Source organism: Protopterus annectens, chromosome 9.part0 (genome assembly GCF_019279795.1).
Source record: "Protopterus annectens isolate FY-2018-M chromosome 9.part0, PAN1.0, whole genome shotgun sequence".
NCBI classification, from domain to species: Eukaryota; Metazoa; Chordata; order Ceratodontiformes; family Protopteridae; genus Protopterus; species Protopterus annectens.
The window spans coordinates 1399351065-1399378607 of record NC_056743.1 but is presented as its reverse complement, the minus strand read 5'-3'; the positions used below and the strand labels follow the sequence as shown (position 1 = coordinate 1399378607).

The following is a 27543-nucleotide window of genomic DNA, read 5'->3' as shown; positions in this document are numbered from 1 at the left end:
GACTATGACTTGATCAGTCAAGCTTCCATTTCCATATAAACAGAGAGAGAGCCAAAATAAACTCCCTTTTCTTTCTGGCCAAAAAGATCTCCCCTTTTCTATCCCAACCATCCAGAATAGCTACTGGCGAAGGACTTTTCCTTTCTCATCTTGAATACTGGCTCAAAATATTTTGCTTCTGCCTCCAAGAAAAATACTGCCACACTCCACACTCTCTCCAACAGCATTACAAACTCACTTCTCTGGAAGCATTACTGTATCACCCTAGAAAAAAAAAAAAAAGAAAAAAAGACTACCTATAAAACAAAGATCTAATCTTCTCTTAGGATCTCAACTCCACAAACTACTCCAGCTTCACACATTTAATCCCACTGCAGCTAGACTTCACAAAAAAAAAAAAAACCTCTTCATACAACCCAAGATGCTACTCACAGCCACAACAACTCATTACCCCTAGAACTACACTCCACAGCATGGCACATGCTTTCTCCTCTCAGGGACCTGCTCTTTGGCAAGCTCTCCCCATCAACATTAAGGAAATTAAACACATTCCAAATTCAGAATGCAATTCAAAAAGCACTTCTTCCTCCTAGCCAAATACTCTGGCTTCAACACAGGACAGACCACCAAAGCTTTCTCTTTTCAGAGTCTTCTCTCCTCTCTCATGATTCGCTGAAGACTGACTCACTTTAGAAACAAAATGTATATACTGCACATTACACTCTGCTTGATTGAACACAGAACTGTGCCTGTTAACTAGACTGTATATACAAAGCTTTTTCTATGTAGTTAATGTGAACTACTCTGTTATTGCTTACATTTCTGAATTTTTATTTGTAAAATGGTTTGTGTTTCACCGGGGCTGAGCCTGAAACTGGCCAATATTGATCAGTGCACTACCCCGGTAAACAAATGAGTAATCAAATAAATAACTATCATTATTCTATGTACATAAATTTCTTATCTTACACTATTGGTCTGTGCAATTCAACTAGAGGACATAGTCCTCAGCTTATCCTTTTAGGTGGCATACTGCAAAAAAGTATGCAAAGAGGTCCAGGCTGTAGTACAGATAACATCAATTGAAACATTCCTGGGGAAAAAGCTACAGAAGTAGCCACCATCGTTTCAGAACATCTCAAGTTTATCTTGTAAAGTTTTGTTATAATTGTCATAGTAAAAACAATAATGTCTGATGGGCACATTTTGGTCTTATCGGTTAGAGATGACGGAAACAGAGTTAATCACTTTCCTATAATCTTTTGTTCTATTTAAAAAGAAATGCACTTTGCTATGAATATCTTGACAGTGTAAAAAAAATACTCTCCACAAGCTGCTCTGGCTCCAACCTAGAAGCTCTAGAATCTTCTGAACTCCTTGACTGAATTTTTACATGCAAGTAAATATCCTGGAAATTTTAACAGTAACATCCAGTCTTAATACTGTAGACACTGAAAGACTCTGAGATGCAGTCCAGAACTTAGACCCTCTACAAACAGATTTAAGCTACTGACATTTTAAAATAGTTTGATGTTCTTTGTATTCCTGCAAACAAAAAATAACCTTGATTATTATTTTAGAACTTTTCTGGTCTGGTTAGTCACCCTGTATCGCTCTTCTGTGCAAATGTTTGTGAACTCTAGTTTGGTTATTGCATTCTGATGGGGTGGAATGTTGGAAAAACAGAGACATTGGCCAAGGAGAGATGCAAAGGAAATGGTTTAACTTCCAGATACTCTCTCCCTGATCCACCTGTCTCACATGATGGCCTGCCATGAAGGAAAGTGCAAGGAGATGTGATCCATGACTTAATTCAGGGTGAATAAGGATATAGCCAACTACAAAGAAACAATTCCCCAGAAGACCAAATATGCCAAAAATGCAAGAGAAGAATCAATCCCAACAACCAAGCAACACTCAACTGTGAAGAACATTAAAAAAAAAAAAAAAAAAAAAAAAAAACGATTTGACACAAACAACCCAAATGAACCAAGACTTTAAGGCCTGCGAGTTTGGGATCTCCTCTTGCTGCAGGTTGTAGGTGTGGCCAAAGAGACCTGGAGTCAGAGGGATGTGTGGTGCTGCACAGGTTCAGTGACAAGTCTGAACCTGGAAAAAACTATTATTAAATTTCAAGACACTCGTGGCTGATGATAACCAGTCATGTAGCTGAAGTGGACAGACTGGCTCAAGTAAGAAATAATTTGGGAAAAAGATGACTTTTTTTCAGGCATGTGGGAAAACATTTTTCCACTAAATGGGCAATTGGTGACAAGATTTTAACAAAAAATATCAATTAAATGGTCTGGGATACTCAAAGGGCAGTTCCATAAATGCATTCTGAGCACTATATTCGGTATGCCTCTCCGAGTGGGGTTCCTGCAACGCCTGTCACTACTGTGATTCACAGATGTGGCTCACACCAATGATAGGTAGTTTACAAATGAATGCAACTCCCTTAAATTTCCTGAACTGCACACTAACGTGCACACTATATCACTTTTCCTATGTGGTCTCTGGTGACTAAACTATTGTGTGGCTTCACAGTGCAGCACAGTGTGGAACAGCCATGTCTGACATTCTTAGTTTCTGTGCTCTCCTGGTATGACACAAATATTCAAAAATATTTTCCAGTCATTTAAGATAGCAGTAACGGTGTCTAACACAGTAATAAAAAGATAAAAGTGTTGTGAGAGCTCCTATTGGTGGGAGTCAGTGTTACTTGTTGGTTGTGGCATCTGATTAGACTGCATTGTCGAGAACTGTGCTACTAAATAGGGTTATTCCAGTCCAAAGAATTTTTTTTTTTTTAACAAGTGCAAATGCTGCTGCTCAGCTCTGTACAATGTACAGAATGTCAAAGGGGTATCGGCATGGTCAGACATGCTAATCCAACTGCAAGTAACTCATGCAGCTGGGACAAGTTCGTAGTCAGATGGTATAGTACCACAGAAATACATATAATCCTGGGGAGGGGTCAAACACATGTGCGCTCCACAATGAGGTAAGGCTACATACAAGATCTCCCACTGAGCAGCATTCTCTCTCTGAATTACCCATAGCTTTGATACACCACTTCAAAGGGAAGCAGCACACAAATGGAGGAGGGGCAATGCATGACATTATAGAGAGTTCATAATTAGAAACATGGTGGCGGGGGGGGGGGGGTTAGCTAAATCACCTGCGCCTTACAGTTAACCAAGTCTTCATTTTCATGATACAGCATCTCCTAAAGTACTGTAAAAGAAACAGCTTTCAACAGTCCATCTCAAAATCTCATACTGGTTGTGACGATTGGGGAGAGATGGGTGAAGGCTGCCAGCCTAGTCAAATAGAATTTGATATAGAATTCTGGCATTTGTAAATAAATGTAAGATACAGGCATGTTTCTCGAGTGTAAGAAAACACTGTAAAATGTGAACTTCAAGATTGTTGCAACATTGTCACCTGCTGTAAGGAAAACCAAGCCAAGTATTTCAAATGCGTCTTTTTAAGTTGAAAAGATCTTATGAATCTCTTTAAAGTTAGAATTCGGCTCCAGGGCGGCTGGATGATGATTTCATGCCCATTGTTTTAAGGCTAAAGTATATGACCAGAATTTAGATGTGGAATGTGCTTTATTGCTCTGGTTTCTTTTAGAATTTACATGTGAAATGTCTTCCATTGTTGTAAGTTTCTGTGCAGGTGTTAAGATTGCTAAATAATGCAGTTTGTTTGCCTGGGAAAACCTAAGTGTCAAAAATGAAGTAATTTGGGGAGGGACCCAGCAAACATGTTTGTTAGTAATGTTTAAATACTATTTCTCATAAGAGACTAGAAAGCATTTTGACTTTCAACATTTAACTTACCAGCATTCTGCCTTGTGCTCACTAATGCAGTGTCAGTGTAGAGTTTACATTGCATTGTTTTTCTGTAGTAAAACTGTGTAAAAGTAGTTTTAATAACACCAGTGTGACGACCGTGCCCTGGCTCAGCAATCAAGGAGCCTCAATCCTCACCACTAACACCAGGAAGGTCTTCTCCTAGAAGAGGAAAGGATAACTAATACACACAGTAAAGTACAATTTCCCTTAAGTGTACACAGAGATCAGTCAGTCTGGGGTTGGTTACTCCCTTGCTTAAGTCTTAGCACTGTGATTCCTTGTAGGAATAGTTAGAGCTAGTAAAGATTAATTAGGTATTTTTCTTTGAAATCAGACCTGTCCTACTGTATTATTTTAAGTTTCTGTGTGATCTCTGAACTCTTAGATATCTCTGTGGAGCAGTAGTTTTGTCTTGTGTTTTAATTATTTATTATTAAATATTTTTAAAACCTTCTACCTGTGGGTGATTTGTGTAGAGATTGCATATTTATAGAGGTTATTGTAATAGGCCACTCTAAAGTAAGCCTTGACTGTTAGTCATACTACCATTGGATATTAATATTGCACAGTAATAATTGGACACCGTTTTAAGGGCATTTTAGTAGCTGATATTAACTGGGTGGTGACAGTAATTACTACCGTATAGTCTGGGTAAAGGGGCACAGTTGGAGAATCTGTGTCAGCCTTTCCCAGGAGTGTCTGTGAAGTTGTATAAATACTTATCTCAAAGTGTGTGTGTGTGTTGTCAGCTACTTGGCAGGGGCACAAAGCACTGGTTGGACAGAGTGGGTACTGGAGGTTTTAGCTTGCCCAGTTAGGCTGAGACCTGGACCCTGTAGCTGTGCCAGTGGGGAGTCTCATTGGGGACCTGGTGAGCAAGGGAGTAACCAACCCCAGACTGACTGATCTCTGTGTACACTTAAGGGAAATTATACTTTACTGTGTGTATTAGTTATCCTTTCCTCTTCTAGGAGAAGACCTTCCTGGTGTTAGTGGTGAGGATTGAGGCTCCTTGATTGCTGAGCCAGGGCACGGTCGTCACACTGGTGTTATTAAAACTACTTTTACACAGTTTTACTACAGAAAAACAATGCAATGTAAACTCTACACTGACACTGCATTAGTTACTGCTTCAACTATGTGCCCCTGAGTGTCTACTGCTGAAGTTTCAACCAGAATAACACAACTGAAGCTTCACCCAGATGAAAAAAACAGTTTAACGGTGCAAACCTCCAGCACCTATACATAAATACATACACATACAAATATATACATGTGTCTGTATAAATGTACGTGGGTGTGTGTGTGTATATATACATATATCATCAAATATCGAACGCTCAAAATCGTGAACCAAACAAGATCAATCATTTTAGAAAGAAAATAAAATGATCAGAAACCACAACCACCTCACTCCTTACTGATTATATATACCAACTCAGAGATCGCACAACAGCAGGGTAATGGCAAATTCCCTGACCCCACTGCAACATGACCTCGCACAAAAAGCATACAGCTGAAAAAACATTAGTTTGTGCTTTCTTGCTACAGCAAAAAGCATTTGCTCATGCAACAGATTGCTATTCTGAACTGTAAACATACTGATGTGTGTGTGTATATATATATATATATATATATATATATATATATATATATATACACATACATACACACACACACACATATATACACACACACATACACACATGTATAGTATACATACACATTATACACACACGTACATACACACACAAACACACACTATGCATATGCAGATATAAATATGCATTTCTCTCACATATACACAAACACACATATGCGTATGTGTTTATATATATATATATATATAAAACATACAAAGATGCACACAATTGTAGTTCAGAAGCCACCACTTCAGTGATGATTTCCCAATAAAGAAAAAAAAAAATTCAACAAGTCAGTTCTGATTAAGAAGTGGCAATCTCATCCATTTCACAATGGATCACCTGGAGGGAAGCCTCAAGTTTTGATTGACAAACATTTACCCTGACATAAAATGATCATAAGTTTGAAGAGAGTAAACAACTTGTCAGTATTCACACTGCACTGAAGACTGACAATACTGTTGCCTCAGTCCACACTGAAGCACAAAGTTTAGAAATTCTGGTGCAGTCATTTACCTTGGATGTTGCATGGTTCAGCATCTCTTGCCAGGTGGGGTCAAGCCGATTCTTATCTGCCATCAGTCCTTGCTCAGCAACAAAGACCATCTCTCGTGCTGCATTGTGCATGCTAACAGCTCTCTCATATCGTAATGCTGCTTTCTGAGTCTCCTGCTGAGCCTGGAAATGGAAAGAAGTTTGTTTTTACTCAAAAACAAACAGTCACCAAGACATGCATACAGTTCTCATTGTATCTCTGCAAAAATCAGCTACAAAAGCACTTCTACTAAATCAGCATTGCCTGTACAGTTACAGAGGGACTTCATCTGCTTACAAGAATAAAGCTTGAGGGGTTATTTAGATTGTGAAGCCTGCAACAGCATAAAAAGCTGGTTGGGCATGGTCTTGCCCAGCCCTCGCTTTTCTTTTTCTGCATACATTAAATGAAGAATGTTTTGCATTTGTTTAGCACATACTGCACAGGGAACAGAGTTGTGACTAACAAGGACTGTATTCTGTTGCTGAAGCACAACAGGCACTCCAGCTAGGATGCAGGGGAGGGTGGCCTTATGGTCAAGGTGTTTGCCTTACAAACACAAGGTGCAAGGTTTGAGTCTCACAAGGGGAAATTGGCTAGGCTTAAAATGGCTCGCAAGGGCAGTTAGCATAGTACTAATCTATGAACCTATGCACAAGCACAACAGGCACTTCAGCCAGGATGCATGGTATGCACATACCTATCTGCACATGCGTTACTAGATATACATTACATACTTGCAATACGGCTCCACATAGGAAAAGAGAACAGGCTTAAAATAATACATCTCAGATTACCTTCTGAAGCATAAACATGTTCTAGCTGCTTTAGCACTGCATCACTGACATCACTGACCCTCCATCAATGAACCCAAGTACTATTATTGCTCTGATTTCCAAAAATGCTATCCAATACTACCGTCATATTACTAAGCAGTACATATTTACTAAAAATAATTAAACATTCATATTTTATAATTTCAAGTTTTCTGGAGCAGCACAAACAGAACTTCCCATACACATGGTTAAGTTTTTATTTATAATGTCCAGGTTGACTGAATATTGATTAATCATTCCTACATATCACATTTCCTCAGCCCTAATATGTCCATACATGTGCAGCTGCGGTGGTGCAGGGGTTAGCGTTGCCGCCTCACAGCAAGAGGTTCTCCGGTTCGATCCTCGGCTGGGGTGCCTTCTGTGCGGAGTCTGCATGTCCTCCCTGTGTTTGTGTGGGTTTCCTCTGGGTGCTCCGGTTTCCTCCCACATCCCAAAGACATGCTGTAGGTGGATTGGACAGTAAATTGGCCGTAGGTGTGAGTGTGTGCCTTCTGTGGAAGGTTGGGCGCCGGGCTGGCAACTTGACACCATAAAACCCCACTGCCAATCATGAGCGGAGAGGTGATTCTCTGTGGCGACAAGAAGAAGAGGAAGAGGAAGAAGAAGAAGATCCATACATGTTGTTTTATTGCGACATTGCTGTGCCACTGTAACTCAGGAATTCAGACAGTATTACCCTGCTGCTGCTAAACGGCCTTTACACTCCAGAACGGCCTTCACAATATTTTTACAAAAACTCCAGAAGAGTACAATCATTTATTTTTTAAAAAAACAATTACTCAGTTCAACACAGTCCGTCTCCAACAGCACCACTTGTTCAAACAGGGTAATCCTCTCTTCAGAGCATGGTAGCTTCTGTTAGAGGCAGCCACTAATGAAGGACTTTGCAGCAGCTGCTGCAAATATCATGCTTTGGGACTTTCATCCTAATTTTAAATGTTCAGTAGTGCCAGCAGAGCTAAAACATTTTTTTCTCCTAGGCAATGTAGGAAAACATATTAGCAGGTTATTACAACCCCCCTAAAATGCCTTCTAAACTTAAGCATCTCAAACATGTGTGCTCGGGTACCCACCTGACCAACAAACATGTTCTTTACCTGTGAGATAAAGGCATGTAGTACACAGAGCTTAGGAGTACCCTTTTTTTTTTTTTACTGCAGTAGTGGCCAACTGAAGTGTTATGGGTCAAATCACAAAATGAATCTGAATGCAAATATGGCAGCTCATCACTCCACCTAAGAAAATACTGCTGGGGCAGTCAATCTGCACTCTTTTACAAACTTAATTGCCAAGGCTGCCCTTTTAACATTCTTATTTTCTGCCAGCTCAACTGATGTGACAGCAGCCTAACTGAACTCTTCCCATCCCTCAGTCCAGAGTGGAAACAAAAACAGGTCATAGATCCACATATGCAAACCACATCTTTCAGTCATACATGCCAGGACTCTCCTAATAAGAGCCAAAGGTTGTCAAAAAAGTGTCAATCCTTTCTTCTCCCAGCTACATACAACTCCACTATCATAGAAGTGCTCTGTCCCAGTCTGCTAAACAATTCCTGTTGTGCAGGAAAGCCAAGATTGTACCTTCCTCTTTAATCTTTCTACACGTTTCCAACACAGTCCTCACCTACAGGTCAGGCAACTCCTAATGCAACAACCTACCACCATGGAAGGAAAATGATGCCATCTATTTCAAACCTGGCTTCATCATTTCCTCCAGCCCTCTGCAAGGGGAAAGATTATCTGCTTTCACCTTGGACCACTGCTCTAGGACTGCTGTTCTGTAAGACAGCTGAAGCTCCATGAGCCACCATCAGCTCTAAGCCTAAGGTTTAGAAAAGGTTTACCTATTAAAACTCAGAATAACTGTGATCTCTTCTTACTCCAAAGGTACAACATTAAGATCCTCAACTTCCAACTATAACTCCCTAGACAGCCAAAAAGGAAAACTCACTGACACGGAGAACTGCAGGAGAACCTGTACTCTAACTGCCTCATCTTTGACCCACAAAATCAGTTTCTCTACTCCAAGCCACACCAGTTATACAACCTGCTTTTTTTTTGTTTTCATCAGCCTGAATTTATTTACGTTACATCACCAAGTTGGTCATTTCTGGATCCCAAATATCTGTCGCTGTGGCCCCTTTGATCTCCAGCCAGTCTTCAATCCCTCTGCCTACGCACAACCCCAGGCTCATTCCCTAACAAGGGCTTCAATTTTAAAGGGCTTCTTCAGGACTAGTACTGGCACATTCTCATTACTGAAGCAGTCAGAGATTGTTCCACTCGCCCTTCTCCTTGCCATGACAAAGTAATACACGTTTTTAATACAAGACAAAAATCCATCCCCTAGGCCAAATCTGCAAAGAAAAATTAAAAGGCAACTCCCAACAAATTTGGTCATGTGCTTTTTGCACCTGGTATCACAAAAAAAAAAAAAAAAAAAAAAAAAAAAAAAAAAAAATAGGCAAAAAACTCTCAATAAATAAATACCACACCCAGGTCCATACAAATGTTATAAAGTAGTTCCCTTCCAAGAAGTTAATTCAGTTGGTCTCCATGTACCAGCTAAGAGGTAGTTGCCTTCCTGCAACATTGCTTGCATGATATTTCTGCTAAGTTCTTACTTTACAGAATTCTAGTAAACACCTCCTGCCATGCCCAAACACCCTCACTCCCGCCCTAAACAAAAGCACAAACAGTACTACAACCTCCTCCCCACATTTCTAACATAAAATGTAACTTAGCCTGTTCAGGCCTGAGAACTAGTGCAGAAATAAGTTTGTAAGTAATCTCCATGATCACAGTAAAACTCATATGCTCCTCCTCCAATTCCTTCTCCATTTTCTTATTTAACATCAGCAATTCCCAACAGTTTAGAAACTCAGAAGTCTTTGAGACTTGCAGACGAGGATTTCAATGCAATCACCAATTCTGTACAGATTTTTACAGTACTGCCTTCTCTTCAAAATATGCTTCTCTACCCTACTGGCTTCCTGACTATGAAGGTAGGAAAGCAAAGAAATACTTGACACTTCCCCCCCTATTCATAACATTTCTGCTGCATCCTCTTAAGATGTACACCCAAATTCAGCTAGCACCATGACATACAGGGGCAAAAGTCCTAAGAAAAGCTCAAATGTCATAAGCTTACCTAGTGACTCTGTAGCTGACTGGGGTAGGGACAGGGGAGCTGAGGCAAAGCCTGCTTGCCTTTCTCTGACGTTTGAGAACACATTCCAGTGTGAAAACCCTAATCTCAATCCCCAATGGAGGCCCACAGATCAGACAGAGGAAATTGCCTACAACTGGAGGCAGGATCTTGCGACGGGTTACATTAGCTTCTTTTTGAAATGTCGGTACTCGAAATGCAGAGTGCTGACATGCTGAAAAATAAGACTGAAAACACAGGAGAAGAGCAAATCTCAAAAGTCACTCTTCTCCTTAGAACTTCTTTTTTGCAGAGGGAGCAAGCCCCCTCCCCATCTCCATTCCAAGATCACCATATCTGAAGAGAAAAGGAAATATCCTGAGAAATGGCATCTTGGACATAGTATATACAAGTCCAATCTTTCAGCCATTCAGCCTCTGTGTTTCGTGACTAATTCGAGTGGTCCCAACATTTCAAATGATTACCATTATATCACTGGCTGATCAGATGCCATGCCTAAGAAAGTCAAACACTTTTACAACAACAGGAATGTGCTGGGAAGTCACCCCCCCCCCCTTGCAACCTAGGGTCTTGGGCATTTTAATTTCCACCTACTCATTTCAGCTTGCAAGCACTACCATCCTAGCCTTCCTGGTTCTGTCACTCCTGACTTCTGAAAGAAACATTTCTTGTGTGACTCTCCCTCTCTGAGCAAAGCCTGGTTTCATATCTGAAAGTTTAGCACACAGGATTAAGGCTCTGAGCTGCTAAGGAGTTTCCTCCTGTATTCCTATGTTTAATTCCCTTATTCTCTACTTAAAGCACTCAAGATCTCTACTCAAACAAGCTTCAACTCAATTGCTTAACCAAGTTAACAAAATATGAACAGACAGCTAGACAAATAGGGAAGTAAATCTGCTCACATTCTGACAATTTTTAAAATGGTTTCATTTCAAACTTCACACATAAAAGGCCCTGATCTATCAGTCCTCCATCTGTTTGCTCCACGTTTTTTTTTATTCTCAAATATGTTAATGCACATTTTAATAATCAGCAATGTTTCTCAACTGAAAATATACTATCACCATTTATAAAATGTAGCAAATGAGGCAATCTCCTCAAGTACTCGCGGTAGTGTCCATGTGACCTCCCTGGGCTTGTGAAAGTGACCAATGTAAGCCTTTCAGAATTTTATTTTTTCCCCACTATGGATGCTATCACCCTACAATTAGTTTGTTTTTATTAACAAAAAAGACCCAGCAGCACTCATCCATGTTCAGAAGCAGTCCAGGGAGAATATAGAAAAAGTAGTGAAAATCAGAAACCTGGTTCTGTGGTGCAGAGTCAGGAAGCCCCAGACAACCAAGTTCAAATAGCAGTGCGAGACTGGTCTTTCCCATCCCATGGTCAATAATTATATATTATCCCTAGAGTCATACTACATAAAGTACAGTTTTGTACCTACAATAAATGTAGATGTCCGATAGGTATGCATCTGTAGTCCTAACATATGGGTTGTCCTGCCTCAGGCAGCCCTTCGGTCGGCCGGATTCCAAAGTCTGGGTCTGGCCTCGGCTGATGTCGCACTTCACCCGACATCATAGCTGCTGGGGTATAAAGGTATCAGCCGACGCCATTTTCCTCAGTGTTTCTTGCCCCAGATGCCAGGTGCCCTCTAGGAAGGCTAAATTTGGATAAATGCAAATAATTCCAAACAGTAGAGAGCAAAAATTATATATATATATATATATATATATATATATATATATATATATACATATATACAAAACAAATGCACCATAATAATTTCCCCCAGCTAGCTAAAAGAGGGATAGATACCCTAGGAATACCACAGAGGGGAAGGAGGGTGGGTAATCCTGACTGCAGATGTGTACCTATCGGACATCTACATTTATGGTAGGTACAAAACTGTACTATGTCCTTCAAGGATGCATCTGCAGTCCTAACATATGGATAGAATACCATAGCCAAACTGGGGGAGGAGGCACTAAGATAAAGATGGTGTAGTCAAGATCCCTTGCAACACAGCAGTTGCAAATCCTGCTCGGGATCTGGAGTATAAAGGGAGGTTATAATGCTTGGCAAATGTATGCACATACCCTAGGAATACCACAGAGGGGAAGGAGGGTGGGTAATCCTGACTGCAGATGTGTACCTATCGGACATCTACATTTATGGTAGGTACAAAACTGTACTATGTCCTTCAAGGATGCATCTGCAGTCCTAACATATGGGTAGAATACCATAGCCAAACTGGGGGAGGAGGCACTAAGATAAAGATGGTGTAGTCAAGATCCCTTGCAACACAGCAGTTGCAAATCCTGCTCGGGATCTGGAGTATAAAGGGAGGTTATAATGCTTGGCAAATGTATGCACGGAGCTCCAAGTAGCAGCTTCTAAAATGTCTTTGGTAGCCACTCCTCGTAGGAAAGCTGTAGTGGTGGCTGTAGCTCTTGTGGAATGAGGTCTGATATTTTCAGGAGTTGTCTTTCCATGAAAAGAGTAGCAAAATCGGATGCAATTTCCTATCCATTTTGAGATTGTCTGTTTTGAAATTGCTTTTCCTTGCATTCCTGTTGCATATGCTACCAGAAGTTGGTCAGTTTTTCTGTTGGTCTTAGTTCTGTCCAGATAGTAGCGTAATTGTCTGTGCACATCCAAGGTATGTAGCGGTCTTTCCCCCCTGTTCTGTGGGTTGGGGAAGAATGTAGGTAAATGAATCGCTTGGTTCAATGATACTCTGGAGACCACTTTTGGCATAAAGGTAGGGTTGGTTCTCAGAGACACTCTATCCTGGTGGAAGATAAGGAAGGGCTGTACTGCCATTAATGCCTGTAATTCAGATACCCTTCTTGCTGAAGTGATTGCTAGCAGGAAAGCAGTTTTCCAGGACAAGAACTGTAAACCTGCTGTTGCTGCTGGTTCAAAAGGGGGAAGTGTCAACCTTTCCAGCACAAAGTTGAGATCCCATGTAGGTAAAGGTGGTTTCCTTGGAGGCTTTATGTTTTTGATTACTCTCAAGAATTGTCTGAGTAGAGGATGAGAGAAGACAGGAGGATCCATGTTGTATTCTGCTGAGATTGCTGATGCATGAATCTTAATGGAGGAGTAGGACAGGCCATTGTGGAACAGTTCTGCTAAGTATTCCAGGATGTGTGCTATGTTTGCCAATGAGACATTTTCGCCCTTTGCTGCACTCCAAATGAGGTATCTTTTCCATTTGGCTGAATAAGTTTTCCTTGTGGAGGGTCTGCGAGCCTCCAGGATATTGTCCTTAACCCTCTGAGATAAATCTGGGTTATTTTGTTTTATGCAATATTCCAAGCAGCTAGCTGCAGTTTTTCCAAGTTTGGATATAGGATCTTGTAGTTGTTCTGTGTTAGAAGTAAGGGACATAGAGGTAGAGGCCATGCGTGTGTCCGAGACATGCTTCTCAGTAGCGGGTACCAATGTTGCCTCGGCCAGTCTGGAGCTATCAGGATTACCCTTGGCTGGTCCTCTTTGATCTTCAGTAGGACTTTGTACATCAAAGGAAGAGGTGGGAATGCATATGCTGTCAGGTGTTTCCAGCTGAAGGAAAGGGAGTCCACCCTCCAAGCAAGTGGGTGGTATGCTCTTGTGCAGAATTTCTTCAATTGGTGGTTGTGTGGGGAGGCGAACAGGTCTACCTCTGGTAGTCCCCATTTATTTGTTATGGTTTTGAAGATATCTGGATGCAGCATCCATTTGTGAGCATCCGTGGTAGTTCTGCTTAAGGTGTCTGCTAGTGAATTTTCTTATCCTGGTACAAATCTGGCCTGAAGTTGAATGTTGAGATTCAGGGCCACATTCCACAGGTCCATTGCCATCCGGCATAGAGGATATGAGTGTGTACCTCCCTGTTTGTTGATGTACCACATGACTGTGGTATTGTCCGTCCTTATCAGCAGGTGACCTTGTTGAAGGAATGGTCGGAATGCCTGGATTGCATGTTTCACTGCCAGCATCTCTTTTAGATTTATGTGTAGATTCAGCTGGTCTTGGGTCCATAGGCCTTGTATGCACTTGTCCACCATGTGTGCCCCCCAGCCTAGGTCTGAGGTGTCCGTGGTGATGGTCTGGATTGGATGAGGTTTGTGGAAAGGCAGTCCTCTGTTCAACTGACAGGCCTGAGCCCACCATTGGAATTCTTGCTTCAGGCATGGAATTATTGGAATCTGGGCTTCCAGACTGTGCTTGTGTTGAGATCATACATTCCTTAGGTACCATTGCAACTTTCTCATATGCAGCCTGGCATGCGGAATCAATATTATGCAGGATGCCATGTAACCCAGGGCTTGCAGGACTTTCCTTGCAGTAACCTGAGTTTGTGTTGTTAATGTCATGAAATATACTGGTAGTTGCTTTTGTTTTTCTTCTGTGAGAAAAGCCATCTGAGTTGATGTATCCAGTTCTGCACCCAAGAATGTCATCCTTTGGGATGGTACTAGTCTTGATTTTTGCATGTTGACTGTGTATCCCAAGGCTTGCAACAGTTGTATGACCTTTTCCAAATCTTTTGTTAATTTTGCCTTGTTGTCCGCTTGTATTAGGCAGTCGTCCAGGTATGGGTAAATCTGAATTCCCTGAAGCCTGCAATGAGCAATTAACTAATGCCAGGCATTTCGTGAATACTCTGGGCGCAGTAGATAAGCCAAAGGGCAATGCTGAGAATTGATAATGCTCTGATCCTGCAAGAAATCTGAGGTGTCTTCTGCAATCTGGTCATATAGGGACGTGCAGGTATGCCTCCTTGAGATCTAGAGTCACCAGCCAAGACTCCTTGCCCAGCATGGGAAGAAGTTGCTGGAGGGTCAGCATTTTGAATTTTGGAACAATGAGGTATGTGTTCAGAGCGGACAAGTCGAGAATAGGTCTCCATTGATTTTCTTTTCTTGGTACAAGGAAAAGCCTGGAGTAAAATCCTTGGCCTTGTTCCATAGGCGGTACCTTTTCTATAGCTCTCATCCTTAGTAAGTTGTTGATTTGTCTTAGAGCGTCTGTTTTTTGGCTTGGTGGTAGGTTTGACATTCCTCTCTTTTTTGGTAGAGTGTGGAAGTGAAACCTGTAGCCTTTGTCTATTGTTTGTAAAGTCCATTTGTCTCCTGTAATGTAATGCCAGTTGTTGGAAAATAAAGCTAGTTTTCCGCCCAAGGGTGCTTCCATATTTTAAGAATATGTGGTTATATTAGTTTATTTAACTATATTATATTCAATATATTTGTTTTTTTAAAAAAATTTTAAAACTTTCTACACTTTTAATGTTTTTATATACATATATTTTTTGTTTATATTTTGTTATATATATATATTTTTTATAAACATCACATATTAATGTAGTATTCCTATGATGTTCTTTCTTTAAGACCTGATTGTTTTGATTAGGTGTCTTAATTGATTCAAGTATATAAGTCGTGAGGTTATTTGGTCAAGTTGTCTGATGAAGTTACCTTTTTGTAACGAAAATGAGTGTTACTGTGAGTTACTTGCGTTAACCTGTGTTAATAAACCTGAGTTTGGAGCTTACTTGGATATTCATTGGCATATTTTCTCCACCAAGTGTTGGTTTTCAGTTTCTTGTTGCTTTACCAACATTTGCTTCCGTTTTTGTATAGTGCTTCCAGTTGTTCCCTGATAGGCGGAATCATAGCCAAGTCATTGAGTCTGCCCTGTGGAAGTGGTTGCAGTTGAATCTGTGGCAGTACTTCTCTGGTTGGTAGGTTGCCACTGACGTCCCCTGCAGGCACCCCTGGATTGACCTCTGCCTCTTGGGCGTCTATTTCTGCCTCTCTGTGCTCTGGAGGTGTCTGGAAAGGACCAATTCTTCGAAGGCCAATTTCTGCTAAACCTCGGAGGTTGGACCTGTAAGAAATCCTTGACTGTTTGGACAGATTTTGCTTTTTCCTCCACCTTCTTTAGAACCTCCAGTGCAGGGGAGCCAAACAAACTTTGTTTCTCCATAGGAGCATCTAGGAGTTTTGACTTAACATGGTCTGGTAAGGATTGTTCTTTTAACCAGGCATGCCTTCGAATCACTGTTCCAGTCATAGCTGATCTAAAGGAAGCCTCCAGTGCATCATAGCCACATTTTAAGAAATGGTTACTGACCTGCTGAGAGTTATGTACCAAATCTTGAAGGGACTTGCGGTCTATAGGTTCAGTAGAGGACAGTTTTTAATTTAGCTGGTCTAACAAAAATTCCTGGTACTGAATCATGTGAAATTGACAGTTTAAGGCCCTGGCCGAAAGAGTAGCAGAAGTATAAACCTTTTTACCCCATCTCTCTAATGCTCTAGATTCCCTTTCAGAGGGGAGAGGATTTTTGGCAGAAGCAGCTGCCACAGCTTTAGGGCCCTGTAAAATGGTTTCAGGATCTGCAACAGGAGCCTTATACAAACGGTAGTGTGTGGCCGGGACCCTGTAATATCTGTCAGGCTTGGCAGGGACCGGAGGAAGAGAATCAGGGGCAGTACAGGCATCATTATATGCATCATCAACAACTGTTAGTACTGGAGGGATGGCTAAAGGCCTATGCTGTGGTAAGTGTAAGAAAGTCCTTAGCCTTTTCCTTGAATCTGAAAAATCCTGGCCCTGCCATTGAAAGTGTTCCCTCATAGCATGTAAGGTTTCCCCAAAAGAAAATTCTTCAGGAGGAGAGGCAGAAGGAATGGAGTCTTCTGCATCAGAATCCTCATAAGGAGAATATGGGCCTTCCTGAGGGTCTGAGATATCCGAGTCATCAGAGGAATAGTCTGTAGAAACAGGTTCCGGGGGTTCAGTCCTAGGCCTCTTATCTGGAGGGGGTTGAGAGGCCCTGTCTGGGAGAACTAGAGGTAGGCCTGTGTGAGGGAGTTTTAGCAGTTAAGGCCTTAGAAGATTTAGCTGCTTTAGCCCTGGAAAAAGCCTTGATAGACATAGATGCAGGGGGTCTAGCAGCCCCACGTGCAGGGGTAGATATGTCTAAATGAATAGTATAGTACAGTTTTGTACCTACCATAAATGTAGATGTTCGAAGATCCACATTGCTGCAGTCCTAACACTTGGGTGTAGTCCGCTGTCCCAGTCGGCCCGAATACCAAAGTATAAGGCTGACGTCGGTCAAGGCGCATTAGTCTGACGTCAGTACGTCAGGGTACAAATGCGCATGACCGACGTCATATCCTCAGTCTTTTCTTGCCCCAGATGTCAGAAGACCCTAAAGAGATAAGGCCAAAACCAAAAAACACCAAACAGTCCTGTACCAAATATATGTACAATATATATAATTTTACAAAGTACAACCCCACCCACACAACCACCCCTAAACTCAGAGGGGAAGGAGGGAGGGGAAATTGGACTGCAGCAATGTGGATCTTCGAACATCTACATTTATGGTAGGTACAAAACTGTACTATGTTCTTCATCTCACATTGCTGCAGTCCTAACACTTGGGTAGAATCCCAAAGCAGAGGTAAGGGAGGCTGGCAAATCATAAAGAAGCAGAAGCTGTCAACATGCCCTGCAAAATAGCCGTGGCAAAACCAGCCATAGATTTAGAGTAGAGAGGAAGGTGGTAATGCTTAGAGAAAGTATGCACTGAACTCCAAGTAGCTGCCTCCAAAATATCCTTAGTTGCCACCCCCCTTAGAAATGCTGTTGAAGTGGCAGTAGCCCTAGTGGAATGAGGCCTAATCCCAACTGGAATCTCCTTGCCATGATGGGAATAACAGAATGCAATGCAAAATCCAATCCACTTAGAAATAGTTTGTTTTGACACAGGCTTGCCCTGAGAACTCAAAGCAAAAGAAACAAACAACTGCTGAGACTGCCTAAAATCCTTAGTCCTGCTTAAATAATAACGCAACTGCCTGTGTACATCTAAAGTGTGCAAAATCTTTTCCCCCTTATTTTGGGGATCTGCATAAAAAGTAGGTAAATGAATAGTTTGGTTTAAAGCCACACTAGAAACCACCTTAGGCATAAAGGAAGGATTAGTACGTAATGATACCCTATCCTTATGGAAAATCAAAAAGGCTCAACCGCCATAAGGGCCTGCAATTCAGAAACCCTTCTTGCAGAAGTAATGGCCAACAAAAAAGCAGTCTTCCATGACAAGTATTTCAATTCAGTAGTAGCTGCAGGCTCAAAAGGTTGTAGAGTAAGTTTCTCCAACACAAAATTGAGGTCCCAAGCAGGAGTAGGAGCTCTACGTGGGGGTCTTAAATTCTTTGCCCCTCTAAGAAATTGCTTGAACAAAGGATGAGAAAACAATGGTGGGTCACAATCATAGTGAGCTGAAATTGCTGCAGCATGAATCTTAATGGAAGAGAAAGACAAACCTTTGTCCAATAACTCAGTAAGATATTGAAGAGCCACACTCAAATTAGGCTCAGAAACATCCAAATCCTTTGCTGCACTCCAAAATAAAAATCTCTTCCATTTTTCTGCGTACACTTTCCTTGTACTAGGTCTTCTGGCTTCCAAAATCACATTCAAAACTTGTTGAGGAAGTTGAGACCTGCTGTGGTTCAAAACAGAATATGCCAGGCTGTTAGATGAAGAGAGTAAAGCTTGACATTGAGTAGATGACCGTCCCTCTGAGAGAAAAGGTGTGGAATCAAAGGTAAAGGCCATGGAGGCTTCCTTACCAGACTCCTCAGTAATGGGTACCAGTGCTGCCGAGGCCAATCTGGAGCTATTAAAATCATCCTTGGCTTGTCTTGTCTGACCTTTAGGAGTACCTTTGGGAGGAGAGGCAGAGGTGGGAAGGCATACACATGAAGATTTTTCCAACTGAAAGAAAGAGCATCCACTTTCCAAGCTGTGTGATGAAACCTTTTCGTGCAAAACTTTGGCAGCTGGTGGTTTAGTGGAGAAGCGAACAGATCTATGTCTGGAGTTCCCCATGACACTGTCAATTTCGAAATACATGAAGATCCAGTTTCCACTCGTGGGGATCCATGATTTGCCTGCTTAACACATCTGCTAAGGAGTTCTGTGCTCCCGGCAGAAACCTTGCCTGAAGATTTAGTTGCAAGCGGAGCGCAGTCTCCCACAAAATCATTGCTTGCCTGCATAGAGGATAAGAATGTGTTCCCCCTTGTTTGTTGATGTACCACATGACAGTTGTGTTGTCTGTTAGAATCAACACCTGCCCTGGAAGAAGTAACTCCTTGAAAGCCATTAATGCAAACTGGACTGCTAACATCTCCTTCATGTTGATATGTAGATGCTGTAGTCTGGCAGGCCACTTGTCTTGTATCCACTTTCCATTCAGATGAGCTCCCCAAGCTATGTCTGAGGCATCTGTCATTAGAATCTGACTCGCCTCTGGCCGGGTCACAGAGAGTCCCTTGTTTAGGTGACATTCCTGAGCCCACCACAAAAATTCCTTTTGAATGCAAGGTATTATTTGAATGACAGTGTCCAAATCCTGGCAGTGCTGTGTCCATACATTTTTGAGATACCATTGCAGCTTCCTCATATGCAGTTTGGCATTGGGAAGCACCAGAATACAAGATGCCATGAACCCTAAGGCTTGAAGGACTGTCCTTGCAGTCAGCCCGGACTGATGAGATAGATGATGGAAGTAAAGAGAAAGATTCTTTTGTTTGTCCGGGGTTAAAAAGGCCATCTGGGTTGCTGTATTCAGTCTCACACCCAGAAAGCACATGTCTTGAGAGGGTACTAGACTGGACTTTATTTCGTTCACAGAATACCCTAGGCATCTTAGCACTGCTATCACATATTCCAAATGCTGAAGAAGCACGTCCCTTTCTTGAGCCAGAATCAGGCAGTCGTCCAAATAAGGATAGATTTGTATTCCTTTTAGCCTGAAGAAAGCTATCACTGGAGCCAGAACTTTCGTGAATACTCTAGGCGCAGTAGATAAGCCAAAGGGCAATGCAGAGAACTGATAATGAGAATTCCCAGCTCGAAAACGCAGATACTTCCTGCAAATTAGTCTGATAGGAACATGAAGGTAAGCTTCCTTGAGATCCAAAGTTACCATCCAGTGATCTTTGCCCAGCAGAGGTAAAAGCTGTTGTAACGTCAACATTTTGAACTTGGGAATGTCCAGATAAGTGTTGAGGATAGATAAATCCAAAATTGGTCTCCACGTGTTCCCCTTTTTTGGTACTAGGAACAGGCGTGAATAAAATCCTAGGCCCCTTTCTGGCACAGGAACCGGCTGAATGGCCCCTATTTGGAGTAACAGAGAAATTTGCTTGTGAGCCTCTTTTCTTTGTTGAGGAGGAATGTCTGGTATGCCTTTGAAAGGAGGCAAGGTATGGAAATAAAACCTGTAACCGTGGTGAATGATATCCAATACCCATCTGTCTTGGGTAATTAAACTCCAGTTTTCTCTGAAAAGTGCCAACCTTCCTCCCAAAGGTGCTGCCAGACGAGAAGATTCTGGCAGCTGAAAAGGCAGGTCATTGGGTCTGTTTACGAAAGGACTGACCCCTGCCCTCACCAGAAGACTGAGCAGGTGAACTCCCTGTTCTAGGCCTAAAAGAACCCGGAGCCCTGCCCCTACCACGTCTAGGCCTACCCCTAGACTGGGAAGCATAAGCAGGATATGTCCACCCCTTGGTAGGCCAATTTCTACTAAACTTGGGAGGCTGAACCTGCAAAAAATCTTTAACAGTCTGCATAGACTTAGCCTTGTCTTCCATTTTCTTTAGAACTGCTTCCACAGGCGAACCAAACAACACATCAGATTGTAAAGGAGCATCTAAAATCCTTGTCTTAACATGCTCAGCTAAATTCTGATCCCTCAGCCAGGCGTGCCTGCGAAGAACCGAACCAGTGGCAGCTACCCTCGAAGAGGCCTGTACAGCATCAAAACCACATTGCAAAGAATGCTTACCCACCTGTTCAGAAACATGAACTAAATCCTGCAACTCTTTACACTCAATACCTTCCGCCAGAGCATCTACCTTAGACTTTAATTGTGAAAGGAGATAATTTTGGTATTTCAACATGTGAAACTGGCAATTCAAAGCCCTCATGGCTAAAGTGGAAGAAGTATACACTTTCTTTCCCCATCTATCCAAAGCCCTTGACTCTTTATCTGGAGGAACAGGATTTTTAACAACAGAAGCCTTAACACCTTTAGGCCCCTGAGAAACAGTTTCTGGGTCTGCCCTAGGACTCTTAAAAAGATACTTATGAGCTTCAGGCACCCTATAATATCTATCCGGTTTAACCGGAGCAGGAGGCAAAGAATCAGGGTTTAGAGAAGCCTCTGCAAAAACATCTTCCACCACATCCAGAACAGGAGGTATAGCTAAAGGCCTATGCTGGGGTAGAAACAAAAATTCCCTAAGCCTTTTCCTGGAATCAGAGAAATACTGACCTTCCCATTTAAAATGCTCCCTCATGGAATGAAGAGTCTCTGAAAAAGAAAAATCCTCAGGAGGAGAAGCAGAAGGAGTAGAATCATCCACATCAGAATCAGAATAAGGAGAATACTCCTGCAAATCTTCAGCCGAAGACTCGGAAGCATCCGAACCCTGCTCAAAACTCCCAAGCTCAGGTTCCACCCTAGGCCTCTTATCAGGAGGGGGCATAGAACCTCTAATCATTGTAATCAAATCTTCTGCCATCTTAAGCATATGCTTCTTAGGCACAGACCCTGAAGAACTAGGGGTAACACCTGAAACATAACCTGGCCTGCCCCTGGGAGAAGCCTTGGAAACAGAAGGGGAGGGCCTAACCACCTTAGGAAGGGAGGGAAGAACAGCTACCTGAGAAGCCCCTTCAGCCTGGCCTACCTCCTGAGAGGTCACATCTTGCAACAATAAAGTCTCTCCCTGGGACTCCAAAGAAACTTCTGGCTGAACCTCCGGCTCCACCGAGCCCTCTAAAGAACCGGCGTCCGGGACGGACGGTTCTTCCAACCGAGGCTTTGCTGCCTTGTCCTTGCGCTTTTTAGACGAAGCGGGCATCGGAGCATCCGACGGCATTTTATAATTACACTGCTTCCCAAAAACTAACCTGGCACAATCTAATCTTCTCTTTATAGTGCGTTTGTTAAATCTAGCACAAGAGCGACAGCCAACAACGTCGTGCTCAGGCCCTAAACAAGGTATACACAAGGTATGGTAATCCCTATGAGGTATCTGTTTCCCACAAGAAATACAGTTATTCACTTTTTCTGACATCCGGTTAAATACTGAGGCAAGAAAAAACCAAAATATTCCCCAACGGGGTACTTAGCCAACTTGGATTCGGTCTGAAACTCCGACTTCAGAAAATTTCAGAACGCCAACCTGCACTCGCAATACTGCTTCTGCATCGGACCATGCGGCAAAAAAGACTGAGGATATGACGTCGGTCATGCGCATTTGTACCCTGACGTACTGACGTCAGACTAATGCGCCTTGACCGACGTCAGCCTTATACTTTGGTATTCGGGCCGACTGGGACAGCGGACTACACCCAAGTGTTAGGACTGCAGCAATGTGAGATGAAGAACATCTGACAAATCCTGGGTGCTTGCTTCTGTAGGGGCAATTTCAGTAGCAGATTCACCCATGCTCTGTGAAGCCTCGGCTATCGGAGGCCTGCTTTCGGCCGAAGGAAGAACACCGAGGACTCGGTTTCAGCCGAAACCGAGACACTTGCGGTTGGCCTAACCGTGGTTTCAGCCAAAATCGCGGACCGCGAGTGTCGGTCCTTTTCCTTGCGCTTTTTAGCTAATTGTGTAGTCGGAGTCTTCGACGGCATTTTGTATGCAAAAGCGGGACCAAAAAACTCCTCTGCAAACTCCGACCGACGTCTAAGTGTCCGTCGGTTGAAGGAAGCACAGGCTAAACAAGCTGATACGTCGTGGTCCGGGCCTAAACAAGGAAGGCAGTAAGAATGGAAATCCTTATGAGGTATTTGTTTCCCACAAGTTAAACAATTATTTACTTTGTCTGACATCGGCTGAGGCAAGAAAGAGTCCCCAACGGGGTACTTAGCTTTTTAGAAGTCTTCGGTAGTAGAAATCTCTGGATCTGACCGACCGGCACTTGCAAAACAGCTTCTGCTTCGGGCACCGCGCGGCAAGAAAGACTGAGGAAAATGGCGTCGGCTGATGCCTTTATACCCCACAGCTATGACGTCGGGTGAAGTGCGACATCAGCCGAGGCCAGACCCAGACTTTGGAATCCGGCCGACCGAAGGGCTGCCTGAGGCAGGACAACCCATATGTTAGGACTGCAGATGCATCCTTGAAGGACATCATTTGAATGGACCAATGCATGAGATAAAGGATTTAGGAGCTGTCTCTGTCCATCAGTAGTACAGAGGGCAGCCCTGGGGTAAAGTTTCTGTTTCCCATCCATAGAGCCAAGTTGCATTTGAATACGGACAGGGACTAACCTTTGTTTTATGTGGAGTTTCAGAGCAGCAGTATCATTTGTTAGCTAAACCTGTCTCTCCAAACATTCTGTTGATGTTGCAGAAGAGGATTAGATCCCTAAACTGTGTACTTCTGATGCCATCTGACTTGCTGATGTGCAGTAAATCCAACAGAACTGAGCCGAAGGCTGCCTCATATGCCAGACACAGGTCACCTCTTAGCAGTCTATAGGACACAGAGTATAGTAACAGGAATTGGAGTCAGTCCATGAAAGACATACTTTACTAAAAAGATAGAAGGCCTAAGCAGTATCTCTGTGGGCATTCCAGTTGTTGCATGTGTCTGGACAGATACATGCCAAAGGGGACATTATAGTCAGTGTTTGGCCTAATGAGGGCTGAGTAAAGGGAGACAATGACATACCTAAATATAGACACAATCCCTTTGTTTACAAACTGTACAGTATAGAAAGACTTTCCTAAAACAATGAGACATATCGGTTAAAAGTTAGGTCGCTGTCCACACAAGTTCCCAAACATGTGACTGGGTCAGCTATTAGGAGAATATTGTCAATGTGGTAGCTCCCCAGGTGTAGATGATTTCCCAAAGAATATGATAATGCAATTTTTTAGTTTCAGCTCATGATTTTGGCACCAGTTATTTATTTGGGACAAACATTCCTGCAGGATGTTGAAGTTATTTGAACTCCCTTTTGCATAACCAAAATGTGAATGAAAAGGCACAGGCTGAGGCGCAAACCACCCTCCTGGACCCTAAGGATAGCGCTTGCCTTCGTGCCGGGGATACCCAGTAAGGGGGAACAAAAGGGCTCAAGTATGCTTGGAGAAAGCTTGATAGTCAGCAGGCATGAGGGGAAAAGAACCTGGAAAATTAAAAGAAAAAAGTGAGATAAAGGAAGATTATCAAATAAAATTAAGTGATGCCAGAGTTTTTGACACGCATTGCTTGTGTTGCTTAACTTTTGACTACCATCACTCCCTAGTCAAAACATCTGGTTTGTCATACTTTGTGGAAGTAACAAAATATTTCAATAACCCTCTGGAATGGTCATAGTCAGAAATGTGGTCTTTCATACATCTGGTCATTATTCTCCTGAAAACAGTCTTGTAATCTATTCTCCTATTACTGGTCCGATTATATATTAAGTGTTACAATTTTGTTAGTTGCCATGAAAAGGTGGGTGGTGGCAGCCACCAGTTACGTGACACTATCTTGAACATTAGGTGGTTCTTTCAGCTCTTTCTCACTTTAGTAACTGGTTGCAGGCCATCTACTCACTGAATAATTCTTTACCATTTTGACCGACTTCTTCAGGCACCAAGTCAAACATTAACAGAGTACCCGTGAAATCAATCCCTGAAAGAATTTCTAGCCGTTTACCATTCCTGAAGTCTTTAGCCAAAATCGTGTGTCCTACAATAAAACTTCATAGCTGCACCATCACATTCATATGCTGAAACTTTGCGTGTGATGCTATTGCCAAATAGCTGCTTTCACCATGTCTGACATGTAACACAAACGTCTGCTCCACAGTAACACACATTTCCCCAGAAATGCATGCTGTGTGGATGACATTAAAATAAGCAAAAAATTAAATTCGTCTCTCTCTCTCTCAAACTGTTTTGTACTGCAGGGTCTTACTAAAGGATCTTGACTCTTCAAACACTTCCTTGAATAGTCTCACAATTTCGTCATCCAGTCTACTTGTGATTAGTGGTTTAAATCAGAGAACTCTTAAGACATTTCTGAAGCAAAACTGTATTTACAGAACTTTGTTTATATCTTATTAACTACAGACAATTTGTTCATGCAATCTGTTTTTGATTAACCTTCTTCATACTGACATACAGGAAGTTTCTGTTCTCTGGCATCAAAATCTGGATGCAACAAGTTGCCTTGGCTTTGTTACCTTCTTACAAATACAGCACACAAATTTAATAGTACTGGTTCATTCCTGGTTTCCTCTTGCATTGTGAGACTTGCTATGGGTAAAAGTGCAATTAATTAATTAATGTACAATACTTACGTAATAACTCCAAAAACATTGGTTCTACAGGCTTTTCCTACAGCAGTTATGACTATCTTTACATTTGGCATTTTATTTCCTTATGCTCCGTATTACCTCTAAAGAGCAAGGAACTACCTTTGTTATGCATCTATACTTAAAACGGGCTTATTATTTATGGGGTGAAAACAGCTAACAATAGCTGGTGATTAACTTCCTTTAGTATAGATAATAAATTAATTTCTTTGCAACAGACCAGACCAGACCATGACCAGAGCTTTTCTAGCCCAGACCCAATTATGTTCCACTTTAGTCCCAAAGCCAAATGGATCTGCCATTGTGCAGTCTGCACACCAAAACAGTGCTGATTCTATAAAACAAAAGCACAACACACCAAATGAAATACGGAATCAAAATGAGTAAGCACCTAGTCTACGGCAATCAATGCTTTTGACTCTGGGAACATGTTCACCTTCATCCATCCACTTCCACTCGGATGCATTCTAGCAATGCCTCAGAGTATTGCACTGTTAAAGGAGTGACTTACAGCAGTTGTTTAGCTATTGCCAATATCTTTACCCCCCCCCACCCCTATAGGGCCGATCCCAATACCCAAGGAATGCCAAATCCCCAATATCACGGCTGCACAGGTAGAAGCCGCACTATCAAAAGCCAAAAATACAGCTTCCATGTGACCTGATAATATACCTAGCTGGGTTCTACACGAATTCCAAAGGGAACTGGCACCACACCTGAGTGTCCTGTTCAATCACAGCCTCACTTCAGGCTTTGTTCCCACCGAATGGCGCACTGCTACAGTCATTCCACTCCAGAAAGGGGGAGCGACTACTGACCCAGGAAGCTACCGTCCATGATCCTGACCTGTAAGGCCATGGAGTGCATCATTGTGGACTTAGGGATATAGAAAACCTTCAAACCCTGGACCCCTCGCAGTTTGGGTTTGTGAAGGGCAGATCCTGTCTGCCCAACCTGATAGACTTCTTCGAATCTGTCACCTGAGCAGTCGATGACTGGAAGGTAGTCAATACAGCCTACCTCAACCTGGCCAAGGCCTTTTTCACCATTCCCCACTCAGGGATCATTGACAGTCTCACTAACCTCAGAATTAAATCCTACATCATAAGATGAGTTGCCAACTGGCTCACGGACAGAGCCCACATGGTGAAAGTAGCAGACTCCAAATTCGACTACTGGGCAGTCACAAGTGGAGTCCCACATGGATCTGTCCTGGGTCCTCTCCTGTTTGGTATCTACTTCTCTGAAGTTCAGGCCAACACCAAAGGACTCTGGTTGACCAAATTCACAGATGACTGTAAACTGGGAGCTATTACGGATTCTTAAGCGGACGTTGACATCCTACAAAAAGGTCTCACAGACACCAACAACTGGTGCCAGAACCACAGTCTTAAGCTCAATGCTAAAAAGTGCTTTGTCATCCCCCTCGGGAAAAACATGGTACCCACAAACTACCACATCAACAGTCGCCCTCTCAACTCCCAAGGTGCGATAAGAGATCTAGGGACAAAAGTAGATAGCAACCTCTTCTTCGACAACCATGTTGACACTGTAGTTAGAAAGTCATTCTATGTGGCACACCTCATTACAAAAGGTTTCTCATCCAGGAAGAAAGAAGTCATAATCCCTTCTCTACTCATCTATCATTAGACCCATTATAGAGTACAATGCCCCATTTGGCATGTACCTCACTAGACACCTGCAACAACTGGAGAGGCCACAAAAATTCCTCACAAATAGGATCCTAGGACTCAAATATATGCCCTATACAGACAAACTAAAAAAACTCCAGCTATACACAGTCTCATATCGCCTATTTAGAGACAATCTCTGCCTGGCATACAAAGCTATGTCTGACCCAGTGTTCCTAGACATGCTTCATCTGAAAAAGTCTCAATCCCTCCGCATCAATCCTTCCGCATCACATGCTCCAAAGACCTCAACCTCATCACCACATTAAACAGAACCTGCTGGACGGACAGGTTCCTAACCCAGAGACTTCCCATACTCTGGAATAAACTCCCCATTCATGTCAAGCAGAGCACTTCACTAGCCCTCTTCAAGAGAGATCTTGACGAA

The 27543-nt window shown here is 42.4% G+C and overlaps 1 protein-coding gene across 2 annotated transcripts in view; it reads right to left on the bottom strand.

Moving 5' to 3' along the window:
- SH3BP5L (SH3 binding domain protein 5 like) overlaps nucleotides 1-27543 on the bottom strand; it is a 214032-nt gene that overhangs the window by 73102 nt on the left and 113387 nt on the right. For both annotated transcript variants that reach the window (XM_044084364.1, XM_044084365.1), the window contains exon 4: nucleotides 6023-6184. In XM_044084364.1, the coding sequence (XP_043940299.1) occupies nucleotides 6023-6184 (162 nt within the window). The remainder of the gene's footprint in view (nucleotides 1-6022; nucleotides 6185-27543) is intronic.